This window comes from Gadus chalcogrammus, chromosome 19 (assembly GCF_026213295.1).
Source record: "Gadus chalcogrammus isolate NIFS_2021 chromosome 19, NIFS_Gcha_1.0, whole genome shotgun sequence".
NCBI classification, from domain to species: Eukaryota; Metazoa; Chordata; class Actinopteri; order Gadiformes; family Gadidae; genus Gadus; species Gadus chalcogrammus.
The window spans coordinates 8,019,255-8,037,898 of NC_079430.1; the positions used below are offsets into that span (position 1 = coordinate 8,019,255).

General features: G+C 47.9%; 1 protein-coding gene across 2 annotated transcripts in view; it reads right to left on the bottom strand.

Moving 5' to 3' along the window:
- Nucleotides 1-4,702: 4,702 nt before the first annotated feature.
- Nucleotides 4,703-18,644, bottom strand: part of ctif (CBP80/20-dependent translation initiation factor) — a 36,502-nt gene continuing 22,560 nt past the window's right edge. For both annotated transcript variants that reach the window (XM_056578140.1, XM_056578139.1), the window contains 5 exons: nucleotides 15,079-15,835; nucleotides 13,888-14,187; nucleotides 10,330-10,485; nucleotides 9,047-9,100; nucleotides 4,703-7,268 (listed from right to left, as the gene is read on the bottom strand). In XM_056578140.1, the coding sequence (XP_056434115.1) occupies nucleotides 7,047-7,268; nucleotides 9,047-9,100; nucleotides 10,330-10,485; nucleotides 13,888-14,187; nucleotides 15,079-15,835 (1,489 nt within the window). In that variant the 3' untranslated portion in view covers nucleotides 4,703-7,046. The remainder of the gene's footprint in view (nucleotides 7,269-9,046; nucleotides 9,101-10,329; nucleotides 10,486-13,887; nucleotides 14,188-15,078; nucleotides 15,836-18,644) is intronic.

Below are 18,644 nucleotides of genomic sequence, written 5' to 3' on the forward strand. Positions count from 1 at the left end.
GCCAGACGTCTGCCGGAGAACAGAGGAGGATCCGCGGCGGTGGCTCAGAGAGAGGAAGCGAGGACGAGAAGTTGCGTTGCATGATAAGTTGTGTGTCTGGGACACGGTTTCGTAAGACATATTAGTGATTACATATGAATAAATGGTAACATAGCAACAATATTTCGATATAAATAAATATTTCATGCATACGAAATATGTATTTATTAATCCTAGTTTCTCCAGTATGTTTTCTTATATTTTTCTTAACTTTGTCATGCAGCTCAGATCACACGTAAACAGACTCGTAAACTCACATATAATTAAATTATATAATACTTTAAACCTATAAATGAAGTCTAGGCCTATACTTAAAAAGTAATCCATGCTATGTTGTGCTTGCTGATCCTAAGTGCTTGGCTAAGCCGGTTCTGAGCACTAAAACGACCGGGAGAAGTTCAGGGAGGACGAGAGAAGGTCAGCAGGAGCCTGTTTCCATCAGTGGTCTCCAGCCAGGCCACCAGACTTGTTTTTCTATAGCTTTTCTGGTTGCCATTGGGCTTTGTTTTGTTAAAAATGTGTTTATCTATTATTTTAATGTGAGACAGACTAAATCTGGCCTTGAAGCGACTCCATTTGATTTTGACGAGCAAACAGAAGTCAGAAAGTTGAGTTGAGCCTACACGTTTGAAACTCCAGACTAGTTTCACACAGACAAATCCCTCCAAGATGCCCTCGAATCTTATTTGTGTGTCTTTTTTAGTATGTGGAAAAAGTTAAAACCGTTCCGATGCCCACGGTTATCGATTCCTCCCACAGCGATCCGACCGTCCACAAACATCTGGGCAGGCTCCTCCATTTATTTATTTTCTTGGCTCCATTTTGACTCGTCTCTTCCTCTTATACAATCAGTGGCCTCTCTGAACCTCCGACCAACACGGAACATCTTCTGCAAACACGCTATTGAACTCTCGCCCGCTCGCTTTTATTTATATATATTTTTTTACTTTTGTGTTTTTGCGTTGATCAAACCCAGCGATGCGCCGTGCAGGGGTGTGATCAGACCGACAGACGAGTGCCGAGACGGGCAGACTGCATGTTCACGCCGATCAGCAACCAACACGCGCCTCTTTACGGATATAAAAGGCGCGACGCGTGTGTGAACAGTCAAGATGTCAGTATTATAACAAAGACACAGGGACAGGTGGATACACACACACAGACACACGCACGCACGCACAGACACACACACAGAGACACAGGCGAGCACGCACACACACACACACGCTCACACACAAAAGAATACACACACACACACACACAGCAACAACTAGCATTTCAGATGTCAGTCATCTATTGAAGAGAGAGAGGGTAATAGCCTGGTGTTGGATCTGGTGTGTTTGACTTTGTGTGTTTGCACGCGCGTGTGTGTTTGTGTTGGCTGCTCTCTCGTCTTTAATGCTTCATCAAGAGCAGCTGAGCTTGAGCGTGCCTTTGTCTGGCTCACACAATAGGTGGGTTCGAAAGGTCACACACACACACACACACACACACACACACACACACACACACACACACACACACACACACACACACACACACACAGCCAGCCGACAAAACAGTCGAGCTTGACCCATGACATCGGGGGTCATAAAATATAACAAGCATTATTATCTATCCGTCCATATTATCGCGGTGATAATAAAGTATTGTCTTTAATAAAACCTTGGACTACATTTGAAACTCTGCTTTGCAAAGTGTGTGTAATCCATATGTGTGTATGTATACACATATCTTTTCCTAATCTATTCTTTCCATACCCTCTTCTTCTTCTACAGCCTGCATTATTAAAGTCCTATTCGTTAGAGCATCATAAGTTCAGTCAGTAGAACTGTGTGTGGGTATCATGCGTGCTCTGAATACACACACACACACACACACGCCCGCTTGACATAGATGGATGTGGAAGGACGTCTGGACGGGGGGACGGCTGCCCCCCCCTTGGGACGCCCGGAGCCGGGGAGCCCCCAGGCATATGTCACCCCCCCCCCCCCCTCCCCCCCACTCCACACACACACACACACACACACAGGCCAAGGACATCCTCACATGCACGATTGCATGTTCATTCAGCGGCCCACCAGCACTGCAAGAGTGTGTGCGCGAGTGTCAAGAGTGCAATGGCTTGAATTGTTCTGCCACGGTGTGCATAGGTAGATGTGAATGCAAGGCTGAATGTCAAGGGCTCAACTGTCTCTAGATAAACAAGCAAGCTGATTTATAAGAAGCACACTGACTCAACACACTGAAGTCGACATAGGCCGTGTGTGAATCCTGTACACGTGTACATTATGTGTAGATTGAATCAATACAAAAAGAAATAAAACACACCTGACACAACCTTGATTCATCTCTTTGCTGTTAGTTTATTTTTTCCACTTTAATTGTTTAGAAAAAAAACAAAACAAAACCCCCGAACAAGACCTCTCAAGATGGCCGCCGCGTGGAGCCCTAGCGGCAGCTGTCTGGAGCGGCCTCATCTCTCTCTGTTCCTTTTTAGTTTCAATCTCCATGAGAATATGAAAATGAAGGTACGTAGCATTCAGTCGTCACATGACCCCTCGAGGGGGGGGGGGGGGAGGTCAAAGGGCGTGGGGGAGGGGTCGCTCCAGTGCTACAGACGCCTCACCCATGTCCAATGAGAGCAAGACACTCTTTGCATAATGAAATTGACTTGGTAGGCGTTTGTGTGGCACATACTAAAAACATGGTAATGACCACACTTCTGACCCACGTCTCAGCAAGCTAGGTATCAGACGTTTTATAGTGAGCAACTTGGGAAACTTGTATATATATTTGAGATATATATAGTGGAAATACAAACGTTGGTTAATTAAATAGTAGCCTTCAAATCAAATGAAATTAAAAAGCCCAAACGAATTTGAAGTATGAAATAAAATCATCCTGTTGGCAAATGTAAATTGACAGATCAGAGGCGGCACCTTCTAAAACAAAACAAACGTTGTGATCGCTCAAAAACACCACGATGCCGTAGACGACCTGGGTCTTATCTCACCGGACGTGGATTCTTGATGCAAGACAAGCAAGATGGACAACAAACAAACAAACTTCAAACCGCCCACAGAAACTCAATAGTTAACACAGTCTTTGAATGTAGTGAGTGTATGTGTGTGTGACTTCACCCTTAGCAATTCAATATGAAGCATTTCCTGTATGTTAATTCCAAAAAACACACGTAGGAAGGCCAACATCTACGCCATACAACCGAAACGACCATTTAGCTAGAACAATTCTGCAGAGACCTATCCCTCTTCCGATTTTAAATATTTTACATCGTAGTAAATATATCGTAATCTAGCGAATACATCATGTCCATTTACAAATGATTAGCAGTCGCACTAGCGTGTTGTTAATATAGCACGCGCACGTTAGCCAGTCCGTTAGAATCACGGGGTATGCAGGACTGCAATAATACCCAGTCACACTTCGCTCGATTTTTTTTCAATATTAGTGACGTTTCATTCGTTTTCTTTTTCACTTTCCTCTTCCCTGTCCGCAGTGGGTGGCTGGATGTGAGTTTACGTCTAAATTTTAACAGAACAATCAAGAGCAGCCTTCACTGGGTCGGGCTGTGCATGCTCGGTGCAAACAACAAGAATGCGCTTACAAAAATCGTGATGGCAGACAAGGCCACTAAGGGTCCGGCGCGTCACCCACTTGGTTTCTCTCCCAGCCGTGGTGGTGCAGTCGCTTGGGTTTCATCAATGCTCGTTCACAACCACTGTTTCAATTATCTTTCCTTATTTTTTTTTTCCTTCTAAACTTTTAAAAGCAGATCTCCTTTAAAACAGTGCAAAAACAAACGAAAACCTGTGCAATACGGCCTACTACTAGAATATATAGTCGCGTCATCGTTGTAACTTCAAAATAATAATAATACATTAATAAACACATGATAAAAAATATATACATAAAAACGACAGCTGGACAGAATACAGAAAGCACCTCCCGGTCCCAACAACAACAATAATAATCATAAAAACAATAAAAACAAATTTCCTCAGAGTAAATGTCCTGTTCCTCTTCAGCTCTTTCTTATGAACAACCCCCCCCCCCCCCCCCATTCAGTCCCACATCGCAGCCTTCTCTCTCAGGTCCTTATGTTGGGGAGCCCCAGTGTGGGGCTGACGTCTAGGTCTGGGGTCTGGCTCTGGCCCTGGGGGCTGGGAGGGAGAAGGGGCTACGTGTGCATGGGGGGGGGGGGGGGGTCAGGAGTGTGCCGTCCCACATGGGTTCAAGCGGGCCATCTGCCACCCCGGCCCAAGCCGTCCTGATCCGCGGGCCGGGCCAGCAGGCCGGCTGTCTCATCCCTGCAGGAAGAAGGGCTTCCCTGCAGGGGTGGGGGGGACAGGGGGGGGGGGAACAAAGGCAGGAGGGAGGCGTGGAGGAGAGGGGGTGGAAGTAGGGGTTTGGGGGGGCTGGGGGGGCTGGCTGCCGGCATGGCCCCATGACCCCGCTCCCTGGCTCCAGAGGGAGGCAGACAGACCCATGTCTACCCTTCCTCCATATACCTCCGCCAGCCTGCCAGCCAGCCAGCCAGCAAGCCTCAGAACCACCCTTGGGGGCTACTGATGAGACAGCACTGGGGGTGGGGCGGTGGGGTGGTCGCGTGGGCGGCGGCTGGGGGGGGGGGGGGGGGCCGGGGGAGGACAGAGAGGCAGACAAAGGGCAGGGAGGAGGGCCGGGCTTTTCTTTTCTTTTTTTTTTTTTTTACACACAAAGAGAGAAATGAGACATGGAATACCTTAACCCCGTCTCCATCTAGCTCTTCAGGGAGGGGATCCTGATATTCCCCAGCGGACCGGAGGGTCGCCTGCTCTCCAAACCCCCCCCTCCACTAACCAGACAAAGAAAAAAAAAAACACTGTTCATTTGCTCTTTTAGCCGTTGGCACACTCCCTTATTTTGTGACCAAGGAACCCCCTACTGGTCGGCCCACAGTCTCCATTTGTGTATTGGGACACACACAGACTTTTTGTGGTCTACTCCAGGACATAATCATGTCTGACTGGATGGCGCCTCCTGTTACGGCCATTAGGCTAAAATAATGTGGGCATGAATATGCAAATGTTGCAAAACATAATTAAGCTGATTGGCTGGGACGTGTGACTAAAGCAATGGGTGATTAAAAGGTTACGGTTATGTTTGAATAGCTCCAAGGACGGCCGTGTTCGAGGAAAACATTGAGCCGAACATTGGAACAGATCCATTCCCAGGATGGGTTGGAAACAGCACCACCCAAATTAAACACACAACACTGGTATTGAATCAAGTTTAGATTGGGTATTCTGTCATGACATACTTTCTCCCAAAGCTAAATCCTCAATGTCAACAAATTTGGATGTTGTGTTGGGCCAGTTTATTCTTGGGACCCCATCATTATATTTAGTGTGGGGGTAAGAAACAAAATAGCGTCAAAGACAAGAGCATTAAGTGTTGCTGTTAAACCCTGCTTGACTCCATAATGTTCGTCCTATTAATAGCCTTGGCTGTTGATGTTGGCTCAGAGACGCACCAGAGAGCCACTGGCAATTCGTTTCAAATGCAAGGAGCTGTTTATGCTGCATCTAGCGGTTGAGCGAGTCTAGTCCTCAAGAAAAAGCATCTCGATTTAAAAAAGACACGTCTATGAGTGGCGACAATATGGCGCACACATCACATTTCCCATATTTATAAAGTACCTTCTTTCCAAATACAACTTGCGAGAAAAGTACGCGCCGCACACCTCCACGGCAATTACGTACGCACTACTTTGTGACGAAATAACACGATTCATTTCCATTGAAATCCACAAATCGGGATATAACCGCATCGCTGGCTTTGCCGCGCCAATCCGGTCGTCTCCCAGATCAGAGCGGGCTCCCCCCACGATGCTGCCGACAGGTGTTCCTCATTAAATGTGACCCGGCCGTGTAGAATCCCATTACCTTTCATGGGTTTTTTTTCTTTTTCTTCCCCCGCCCTCCTTTCCTCTCTTCCCAACAAAGACTAATTAATTTTGTAGTGTGCCACTCCTCTGTGCCAAATTGTTTCATGTGCTCGCCGAAGTGTCGGGGAGACGAACGGATAGAACAGCCTCCACGATGAGACGCTGACATCGTCCCAGCCATGTTGGGGGAATGGTTTTTTGTAACCTTTTATAGGTTTACGGTCGCAAATTCTGTTATATATGTATATATATATATTTTTTTAATCACACCATTAAAATATGCAGATTTTAATATAAAATGTATATATTTCCGTAATTACTGGATGACAAAAAGGTTAAATAATAGAGACGAAGACCAACAAAATTGTAATAAAGTTACAATAAGCCCCGATAGATTGGAAAACTGGGATAGTGGCTTGATAATGGCAGGACTTAAGTCTGATGCCTTGACTGATGTACAGTCTAGGTCCAGTCTGGGCCCAGTCTAGGTATTGAATGACTAGTAGTCCAGAGCTCGTAGTCAAGGCCTTGTTTCCAAGGCCTATTTAGCCAATAGGCCCCAACGCCAAGACATCATACACTGCTAGTCTAGGATTGCTAGTCTAGGTCTGGTATCCCAAACCTCAGAGCCAAAGTCTAGTAGTCTAGGACTTTTAGTCTAGGTCTGGTATCCGAAACCTCAGAGCCAAAGACTGTTACTCTAGGCCCCGTGGCCTAGTGTAGTAGTGGTAATGTGCTAGTAGTGGGTATCAAGTCGCAGCATCTCATGAAAGCGTTGAGCCTGCGTAGGACTGCCCTGACCAGGGGTTAGGAACAGGGGGCCAGGGTAAGGGCCAGGGTTAGGGCCAGGGGTTAGGTCCAGGGGTAAGGGCCAGGGTAAGGGCCAGATGAAGGGCCAGGAGCCAGAGCCAGACAGCATTGAGAGCCAGGGCTCCGTCTAGCCTAGGGTTAGACTTCCCCCAGCGACACAGTACGGGACCTCCTCTCCCATACACCCTAAACTCTCTCTCCCAAAACCCCCTCAACCAGCAGCAGCAGCAGCACAGCCTCCCAGCAGCTAGGTGGCGGCGGTGAGCTTGTGGATGGTGCGGTTGTAGTACTGGGTGGTGAGCGGCCCCAGGGGGTTCCACTGGTGGGCGTGCAGCTCGATGACCTCCATGAGGAGGGAGCGCGTGAGCTGCGACTCGGCCGGGCACAGCATCTTGTCGCGGGCCGCGGCCAGCAGGTCCGTCATCATCTCGGGGAGCTGGTCTTCCAGCAGGCGGCCGGCGCTCTGCAACTAGGGGTCGGAGGGGGGGGGGGGGGGGGGGGGGGTGGTGAGAGGCGATGGCAAGAGAACAACATGGAGGAGGAGGAGAGAGGGGAGATGAGTAGATTTCGGAGGAGTGATGGTGTAGAGGAGGAGGAGGAGGAGGACGCTCTGGGGGGTTTGTGAAGAAGATACACGATCAGGGGAGAAAATGGAGAAGGTGGAGGAGGAGGAGAGACGAGGGGAAGAATAGCTCCCAGAGTGCTGAACAGAGATGGAGGACAGAATGTAGATCCATCTAATAAAAAATGTATTTCTTTACAGAGTACAGAGAAGAGAAAACTAAAGGATTTCACAGTGTTGTTTATCCAGCCTGCATTGGTAAGATATGGGTGAAAGGTTAGGATTCGTCTGTGTGTGCGTGTGCTCCCAGTGGCCTATGTCTGCCGCCCTGTCACTGTGGATACAGGCGAGGCGCATCCCATGCCCTCCAGCCTGTGTGTGCGTTTGTCTGCGGGTCTGTGTGTGTGTTTGTGAGTGCTTCACTGTGCGTGTGTGTGTGTGTGTGTGCATGTGTGTTTCTGTTCGCGTATGTGTGTGTCTGTGCTTCTGTGTCGTAGTATGCGCGTGTGCACGTGGAAGCACGCAGCGCAAATATCGAAAAATAAAATAACCAGGCAGTCTGTGAGCTGTTTGGCAAACAGTACTCAACTCACTCTCTCGCTCGCTCTCTGTGTCGGTCTCTCCCTCCCTCCCTCCCTCTCTCTGCTGCTCTCTCCGTCTCTCCCCACTTTCTCTCTCCTCCCTATGTCTCTCCTTCGTTATTCATATAAAATTCAAATAAGCTTTATTGGCATGGGAAATAAACGTTTGCATTGCCAAAGCAGGTGAAAAATGAAGACAATAGAGAAATATGAGTCAAAAAGTCAAATACTACAAATAAATATATATCTATATCAAAAAGTACACATCCCAAAAAGTATAATATTCAATAACAAATACACAAAAAATTTCAAATATGGAATATTAAGAGGATATCAAAAAGTCTCTCCCTGTCCCTCGATACGTCTCTTTCTCAGTCCCTCCCCCCTCTCTGAGTTGACGAGCGAGTGCGTTGCTCTCATTTTGCCATCCTGCTCCCGCGACATTGCATCCATAATTCCACATCAACATCATCATGTGTGCGTGTGTGTGTGAAAATAGAGCATCCCGGCGCCGCTTTCATAATTCAGACACGGTGGGGAGGCCGGGGAGACGAGGATGCAACACAACACGACACGCTGGGTCGCTACGAGGACGGACTCCACACACACACTCAAAGACACATACACACACTCAAAAAGACACGCACACTCTCACACAAAAAAAAAACACACACCCACACAAAGACATACAAACGTGCACAAAGACACACACACACACAAAACACAAAATATGTATTTGCGAGAAGGGTGGGTTTTCATATTCTTATGAAGTCGTATTTTATTACTAGAGAGAAGACTGGTGTGTGTTCAGTGGATTAGTGTGTTATCCGTTATTGGGGACAACTGCCTAGTTGGAATACAATTCTCTGATTAATTCATCCTAGCTCCATACCCTAGTGTATAAGGTGTGTTTGTGTGTTTGAGTGGGTGAGAGTGTGTGTATGATAGTGCATGCTTGTCTGCAATGGTGTGTGCGTGTATGTAGGCAAGCGTGTGTGTGTGCGCATATGTGTATGCCCGCATGTGTGCATTAATTTGCTTGCATTGGTGTGTGTTTGTTGGCGTGTGAGTGTGTGCACGTGTGTGCATGTATAGGTCCCGTACCTCCATAGAACAGCAGATGACAGCGTCCTCCTTCACGTCTGTGGACTCCAGCAGCTAGGAGACATGACAACAACAAACACCATGAGACTAGGCATTACCTACCACCACCACCACCACCACCACCACCACTGTAGATGACACAATGGACCACTGGGGCCCAGAGAGCTTCATACTGCACATGATGCACCATACCGCCAACGCATTCAGGAGCCCTATTCACAATACCTCCTATATACACTGTACACAAGGAGGGGGAGAATCAGGGCCCACGTGTGGATGTGTGAAATCTAGTCAACGGAGGACAGGAACATATGCACAGCGCACGCAACAACAGATTGGTTGTTGGGGGCTGCACGCTTATGACAAGAAGGATGAATGTGAAGATTTTGCTCGCAATTGTGACAATTATTCATTGTGATTGACAGATTATGTCTTCTATTCATATTCTGTGGCACAGAATACAGTCCACATTAAGAACAATAGCCGAGTTGATACGGATGCAGTCTGAATCTGATGTAACAGGCAAACAAAATTCATGATGTATTTCGGATAATATTACTGTGATAAAAAATTAAATAAAATGAATTGCGACCTTTCCCGCTAAACTCAATGCAGAAGTCCAAGTTGTGATTTATAATAATATGCATTTAATTGAGCAGCCCTATTTGCTTTGATGCGATTTACTGGCATCACGTATTCTGGCCGCATTCGTATGAGAGAACTGAGGAGTTGGCAAGTTGCTGCTGGAATGTTGACATAGACGTGACAGTTGTGTGTGTTTGTGTGTATACATATACACATGTATATATATAAAAGTATATATATACACATATATACACATATATATGGGAGTGTGTTGGAGATTGGCAAAGAATAAAAGCAAGTCGGACCCTTGTTAATGTCGCCAAAGGTCAGTTAAAACTCTGGGCTAAGCTCTGGAAGGCTGTGTATGAGTGCATGAGTGTGTGTTACAGAAATAGATGGTTCGGATATGGTGGGTAAAGAAGAAAAGAAAACGCCAATGGAACATTGTCAGATATGGAATAAACTGTGACCCTTTTCTTGGCCAAAACCTCCACAACAAATGCTTTAAGTAAATATATACAGTTGGTATTTATTAACACAGCAAGTCTGATGCAGTAAACCAGTTAGGTTTGCCTTTACCAAACTCACTATCCATTTGGTCTGTTATGCTTCTGTAGTACAAAAGACACATCATAGGGAATGTACTTCGCTGCCCTCTGGTGGTGGTAAATATATGCATGCATCTTTATGGAACTCACCTCTCGCAGGCAGGTGTATATGGGCAGTACTAGGACCCTGAAGGGCTCCCCAGCACTGCTCCTCATGGTGCCGAACACCTCACAGAGGAAGGTGATGAAGCCCAGCCAACCTTCTACGTCCGCCTGCTGCAACTCCTCCCTACGGGCAAAGTCTTTCTGCGGACGGACAGCGGGCAGAAGTACAGGGGTGTTAAGAGAATATGGAACCACACCTGAGCGTCATGATCCTAAGATGTTGTCATTACTGTATTGATCTTTAATCACAACAATATTGATGTTGAATTAAGGGATGGTAAGGGAAGAGCTGGTCTGCAGTGTTGGACACAGAAGTATTGCACGAGATACTGTTTTCATCACACAATGTACAATACAGAAGTTTGAATGGGATTACTGAACCCATATTTCACCCTCATGTTTACAGATTATCTGAAGAAATCTCAACTTTGTAGAAGAGAATTTAGTCGTAGATCTTTTTCCTATACCAACACAGTATAAAAAAATAATACCCGCACAATGAAAGACGTACAGACTGGCATGGTCGAGATGTATAGAAAGATATAGAGCAAGAGATGACCAACCGAATGTATGCACTGATCACTTACAACAACACACTCAATGTACTTCCACAAAGTCAATGCTCATATTCAACGGCACTCCTGGACTTTATATCTAGAACACTGAATTCTATCTATTCCCAGTTTCCACAACCCTCATCCCTACAGTCATTTACTATGTCATAATTGCCCTTATTCATGCCTATTTAAATAATTAACATTGTTGTATGCAAACTTTGTTATGTTTGCTGCCATGTCGTAAAAGTTCCACTGTTCAGAATGACTGTGTTATATTGTTCATTTGATCAATTAAATACGGACCCTGAAGAAGACTACAAAAATGGTGAAGGCTGCACACCAGCAGCAGCACCACCACCACCACTGGCAGCAGCAGCGTTCCCATGGCCTACTCTACATGATTGAACGGCAAAAGTAGGAGGAGTCAGAGGTAGGAGCCGATGCATTGCTTCATGAGGCACGTGTGTAGCGGTGGTTAAGCGTTTGCGCTGGCAAGGGCATTGCTCGCCATTATGATCCTCAACACTCCTCTAATGGAATTTACAGTAGGTGGTACACGTGTTAACCCTGCCGCTAAAAGCACTCCACTTTAAATATGTATTCAACTCATTTCCATATTTCCTTTTCCCCGACACAAAAGAGGATCAGCATATGTTAATTTGCTTAAGAAGTAAAGGGCGATATAGTGAGCTGATCTAAGGCAGTACAATTGGAGGGGATTAATATAAAGGTTAATGCGTAATGCACGTTTGGGTGGTTTAATATGGGACATCAAGTATTTATTACCTCCTCTGTGAAGACCGATCCGTCTGTGGTGTTCAATAAGCCCTTTCATTGCTAACGCACACATGAGGCCCGTACACAAGAACCAAAGCATACATGTGTATCCGCTACCGACATGAACGGCCTGATGATATGCACACACCAAGCATGAACCTTTGAGAAACAACTTGAACAGCGGGGTGATATCCAACACACACACACACACACACGCCCACACAGACACGACTAAACAACTTCAGAGGCCTCGCACATGCATCCTAAAACACCAGCGTGGTACTTCACGTATGCACGACACCTAATTAAAACCCACACAGGCGAGACAAGAATGGAGACGAAACAACCCTGTAGAAGCAGAGGCGAGATCGGAGGCCCATTGAAGCCGGGGTCAGGGGACAAGTGCATAAGAAAACTTTATTTTTTTTTATATATAAACGAGCCATAAATAAAACATGAAGCAGGTGAAATAATGATGCTCCAAAAGTATTTAAGCAGGCGGCAACTACACCCTGTTGTCTGAAGCATAATAAATGAAATCGGACAGGCGGTAATTGCTTACATATGGCGGAAAAAGCAGAGAGCGGATGGGCGTCAGTGTGCATCTTCCACAGAGCCCTATAGTCCCTTATGACATGCAGACTCTTTTAAAAGGCATTAAGCCAAAATGTCACAGGCCGGCAGGGGGTCTGAACTGGGCGAGAATACGGGGGGAAGGGGGGAGACAGAGGAAGACAAACACCAACTACCCAGGAAGGAAGGAATCAAGGGAGGAAGGGAGGTGGATAAAACGAAGGAAACAAAGGAGGCACAACGATAGAGACAGATTAAGGGGAAGGGTTCATCCCCTCTTGTGTTCGCTCTGATTGAAAACAAAAGAAATAATGCAAGGCTGTCCCTGCCGACGAGACCGAGCAGGAGAGAGGAGAGAAAGGAAGCAAGAAGGTGGGTGTGGTGAAACAGCAGGGGGGTAAACATTTAGCCATTGTGTGGATCTACCGACAGTAAGGGGATGTTGTGTGTTATGTGTTGCATATATCTGCGATTTTCCCCCGGTTTCCACACGTTTGCGCCTTTTTCTGTAGTGTGAATGTCTGGTCGATCCGCAGAGAGAAGCCCGGGGGGGGGGGGGGGGGGGGGGCTCACCCATTTCTGGGTGAGGGGAGATGACAGGAGGGGAGATGACGCGAAGGGAGGGGGGGAGAGGTGGGGGAGGAGGGGAGGGTGGGAACATGCAGCTCAGAGGGAAGGGGAGCTGACGGGGAATGAGGAAGACGAAAAACAATACATGGCTGGGGGTTGTTTTAATTACCGCTGGGAGTCTGGAACTGTTTGTCTGAATACAAATGGGTGGGCGGAGGTGAGTGGAGGGGGTGGGGTGGAGATGGTGGGGTGGAGGTGTGGGCAGGGCTGTTTGTTTAAGAACCAGGATGAATCCATGCAGACACCGTCCCTTTCCTCAGGGGGGGGGGGGGGGCAGAGACAGGGACGGTGATTGGATGGCCTTGCCATTGACATTTCCCGGGCGTCACACACACACAGCGGGTGTCCATCTGCTAGGGCTGCAGCTCGCTCACCAGCACCCGACGGCGATAACACAAACTACAAAGATGACTTTGTCAAGTTTTCCGCGGCACACACTCATTGAGCCGCCGCCTTTGGAAGTGGAAACTCGCACCACTCTGGTGGCGACCGCACAATATGAATCGATGTTCAAAAAGTGACAAAAAGCGGCTGCTTTTGAACTAGAGCACAATGTTTGCTTTAGACTTTGGTGACGCAACGTGCACAGGACTTTCCCTGAGGGCTGTGCTGAAGACCCGGCCTTTGTCTCGTGTACTGTTTCGGTCTGGTGTGCTGAAAGTTCAGAAGATGGCGCATCCGAAACACTGCCCCGAACCAAGAATGTCCTAGTGATTTGAGGATTTGCTAGAACCTCATGGGAGGCACTTACAAAGGTTCTAGGAAAATACAAAGTTATTTTTATTTCACGTATTAACGTTTGTAGGTTCTTCGAATCAATAAAATAAGATGTGCTTCATCAGACCACAGACGGGAAATTTTAGTTTGGCAAGGAATCTCACTAAATTATCTAAATGAACAGGAAGGACCAACTGCATTGACACAGACAAGGCCAATCAGTATTTCTTTAATAAGTAGCAGGTCCACGACCAGCCCTCCCCCTCCCACCTCCCCCAGCCCCGCTCACCTGCAGCATGTTCAGCAGCAGCGACCTGAACTTGGTGCCCTCCACCATGAACAGCGCCATCTTGTCGCAGAGCTTGGCGGCGGTGGCGGCGAAGCTGCGGTCCGCCGTGGCCGTGCCGTAGAGGGTGGCCACCACCTGGGCCAGGGACTCCTCGCAGCGCGCCGAGCCCTGCGCCTCCTCCATGAAGGAGGTCAGCCGCTGCTCCACGCCGCTGCTGTTGCTCCTCATGCTGTTGAGCAGCTCCACCAGGCGGTCCATGCGCTGCGAGCCCGCGCCTTTGCCCACCACGCACGCTTCGTCCTGGGGGGTGGGGGGGAAGGACCACGGTGAGAAGGTGAGGTACCGGGGGTTACTGGGTTCGATTCCCCGATGACTTCGGCTGGACCTGTAGGCTTAATTCAGCAAGGTGTCCGAACTCCCCTGCACTGTCTCTTTAAAAATGGGTTTAATGAATTCACTGGATTGAGGTACACCTTACTTACTTCTTAGATATCTGCTAAATAAGATATTAGGAATAGATATTTTTTATGTGTGTGCGGGCCATTCTCCAACATTCATAATTCTGTAGCTATGAGCATAAAATATAGAAATAAACGATTCATCTGGACTGGCTTTCTGGGTGCGTGATAAGAATGTGATTTTGGTAGTGTCTGCAGAGAGATGTGAACTTGGTGACATAACATGATGCTGAAAAGGCAGATGGTGAAAATAGACAGAGGAGGCCTGCAGGACTTGGCACGCATGTACGCACCCCTCAGAGTAAGGTTCGCTGGAAGGTATTCAGTTATGCCCATGTCTGGACAGTTATGCACTACATGCTTTGTGCTTTTTCCCCTCACGATCCGTACAACGTCTATACTTGGCAGAACTCAATAGAACGACTATTATACGGCTTCTTGTTCACCTTCTTCGAGAACGGAGGGTTACATATAAAAGGGTGAGAGGCGACCTAGACACCCAATGAAAACGATCACATTCCATCACTGTTTCTTCGTGCCAACACACAATGGGTGGAATTCCGATGAAGTGAAACACTCAACTTTCTACAGCAAAGACGAATGTACACTGCCATTGTGCGGTGAACTATGCCCAGACGATGCGTCTGAACATAGCGGACACATATCTCAATGCAAACCTTTAGAACGGTGTTCTTTATACAGAGGCAAGTAAGGTAAGAAGCTGTCGCGCTACCTTGTCCTTTAGCCTTCGCCTCAGCCGCTCCTTCGACGACTGCAGGAGGGTGACTTTGGGGCAGCCCGACCGCCCCTCGCCCCCCCCGTTCCCCCCGCTCTGTGGTCTCGGTGGTGCCGGCTGGGGGCTGGGGGACTCCTGACTGAGCGCCCGGTCTCGGCAGGAATTCTGATTGGCCCTGGGCCCGGACGGAGCGGGGTCGTGGGGGGCTTCCCCTCCGCCCCGGTGGTCCTTTGGTTCCGGCCGGGGGGTTCTGCTGTGGTCGCCGCTCCTTACATTCTCCACCACAGGCGTCTCGTTGTCTTTGGTGGTTGTGGCGCTGCCGGAGGTGGGGGTGGTGGTCCTGGGCGGGGCTCCCCTGTCCCCCGTGGGGCTGCCCTGGCCGTGGCCCGGGCCCTTCTGGTTGTACTGCCAGCGCCGGGTCTGGCTGTAGCCGTGGTGGGGCGGGCCCCCGTGGCGCTGGCCATGATGGCCCCCTCCTTGGTTCTGACGCAAGGGCCTGCCGTTGCCATTGTTCCTGCTGTCTCCCGATTGGTCCTGCTGTTGGTGGTGGTCTTGATGGTGGTGGTTGTGGTGGTCTTGGTGGTGGTGGTGGTGGTGGTGGTCTTGGTTCGGGGAGAGCTGCTGCTGCTGCTGCTGCTGCTGGGATGACGGATCCCTCTGGTGCTGCGGGGAGTGCTGCTGTGGGGGAGGGGGCGCTTGGTTCTGGTTCTGGCTCTGGCCCGTCTTGCCGGGTCCCTGTGGTCGCTGCTGTCTCCTGGAATGAGAGGGGGGTGGAGTTAGCCACATGGCTTTGGCGGTTGTGGCGGCGCTGGGGCTGTCCGGCATGCATGCCCCCTCACCTCTTGCAGCGAGGCTAGCCCGGCACACACTGACGAGACCAGCCCTCTGAGTCACAGTGTGTGTGTGTGTGTGTGTGTGTGTGTGTGTGTGTGTGTGTGTGTGTGTGTGTGTGTGTGTGTGTGTGTGTGTGTGTGTGTGTGTGTGTGTGTGTGTGTGTGTGTGTGTGTGTGTCACGCTGGCGCGCGGTCATCCATCTGTTATGGATACGCTAAAGCTGCCTCTCTGGTCTCTAATGCCTCCGTTTCCCTCCTCCATTTTAGCCTTGTGCAGCTTACCATGGATCCCGTGAAATATATACATTTTAAACCAGATACCACTTTAAAACAACCAAAAATAAAAAATTAACTATTTAATTTCAATTGAAAGTAATGCTTTGGGAACAGAGTCAGAAAACTAAAGCAGCAGTAAATAAAGTGCTTTCTTCTACATTTATGTTGGATACACAGTGACCTATTTTAAACTTTGCTTCTACAATGTTGCGTCCCTAGTCCATCTCCTCTACCCTATCCTTATGTCCATCATGGCAACATAACCGGTCTTGTTTTCGAACCCACCCATTCTGTACCACCGCCGCCTTGCAAGACTGAATGGCTGCAGTTCAACTCAAACACCATATGAAAAGAGCCTCCCTAAAGGCATCCTCTCACGCTGTAGAGATGGTAAACCGCACTCCAGCCAACATACACACGGCGCTACAGTATGTCCGAGTCCCTCTGTTGTGCGTTGAGGTTACCTCATCCTCCGCCGCTCTGTCATTTGGCTGTGCTGCTCGTGGGACAACACACCGGCATATGTTCCCTAGGATTAGTCACACCGTAGGGGGGAGGGGGGCCCCGTCCCATCCGCCACCCTATTGCGTATGGTGGGCATATCGGACTTAGTCTTGTGATTAGAATTCGAGCTTCGTATGTTGGTTGGTTTTGAATGAATGCCTCTCTAGAGGCGCGGGTTAGATTCCGTCCTGCGGTTCCGATGATACGTGCGATTCACTCTTTTCTTTCTATTCACAAAAAGCTTTATGTGAAGTATAACTATGGATAATTGGGTGGATGTGTGACGTCAGTTCTGACCTATATACACCTACACTCTGGGGTGGGACGGGTTCAGCCTGCTAATTGGTCTGCCGGTGAACACCCGAGGTGAGTGCGAACTCGCGGATCAACGTGTCTGTGCCGAAGACAACTTGTTCTTCCGGCCTGTTCTCCAAATGACTACCATTATAATCTGAGGCTGCGGAACACCCTAGTTTCAAGGGGGCTGGCGACTGTCAATGGCATGCATATAAAAACGAGACGTATGCAAGGAGCTGACAAAGAAATGAGACAGAAATCTATATTTACATTTAAAAGTGACAGCCTGCCAGCCTTAGGAACAGACATGTGTTTGCATGACGTATGCACCTCAGTGGCTGCTTGCATTCGGAAATACCATCAGATAGGTCAACGTTTCCGCAGGTATTCTGGCTGTAAGGAAAGCAAGCTTTCCTGTTCTTATCCACAGTAGCCGTATTTTTACCCAGTCTGCTGTTGAAGTTGCCATGAAATTACCATGGGGTGCCAATTTCTACACCCAAATGCCTCCGACCGCAGGCGATGGAAACAAACGGGGTCAGTGTATCCCGCCTAATACAGGACGTCCATGGGAGCAACGGGGAGAACAGACTGGATGCTGTGTGCTCATAGAGCAAGACGTCCACTTTAATAGTTTATACGTGGCGGTATACATTTCCATTCGCTTTAAGCAGAACTCCTACATAAAAGACGGGGACCGTTCGGCGGAGCCAAATGATTCAGAGGGAACATGTGAAGTATGATCGTATGGTGGGAAGAGGGCTAGGGCGTGTGACATAACATGATTGTTGTGTTACACGGTCTCCCACTAAATGTTCTCCCGTTGAACTTCCCTGGGAAGTTATTTTTGGACGTGATTCTGATGTTCTGGCTAAACTCGAGTCCAACTGAGAGCCCACACAAAATTAGCTATTCTGGTAAATGAGAATAGCTAAAAGATAACAAAGAAATGATGGTCATTGTGCGGTCAGGACTAATTTCAATCGCATAGCTTATGTGTTCAATATAATACATATATGTCTGATATATATATATATATATGTATGTATCTTTTTTATTAATGATGGTGAAGTCCTGTGAATGAAGAGACGGTTGTCTTCCAAAATAAATCTAGTAGATTGACAGTTTAAGCACAGCTAAGTTATTCCCAATTTCTCAGAGAAATGCACACTAAACCTGCATTGCCCTCCTCTCATAAGTGAGACAATTTCCAAGTTCCTCCACATCAGTTCCAGATCTGCCCAGTTCCCTCACTCGACAGTTTAACCAATCAGGAATCGCTTGAGCTTCAAAGGGTGCCAAGAACCAATCACATGCCGCCCCTACCGGGCAGCTATATTGAAGCATGACGGCTATACCAGATACCCTATTCAATCCCATTTCTTACACTACCTTTCTAAAATAAATCTGTATTTAAACGCTCCAACTAAAAGCATCTGCAGTCTCACAGGTCTATGGAAATCTGCCAAATACATATTTCAATTTACATTTCAATGCATTTTAACTGCATTAATGAGGCTATAAGTCCTACTTTCCATATGTAGGAGGTGCAGACATTCAGGCAGAATGTCTTGAGCAGATCTTTGCATACTAGTCAAGCACAAACTTCTCTTCGTTTGTGTGTGTGTGTGTGTGTGTGTGTGTGTGTGTGTG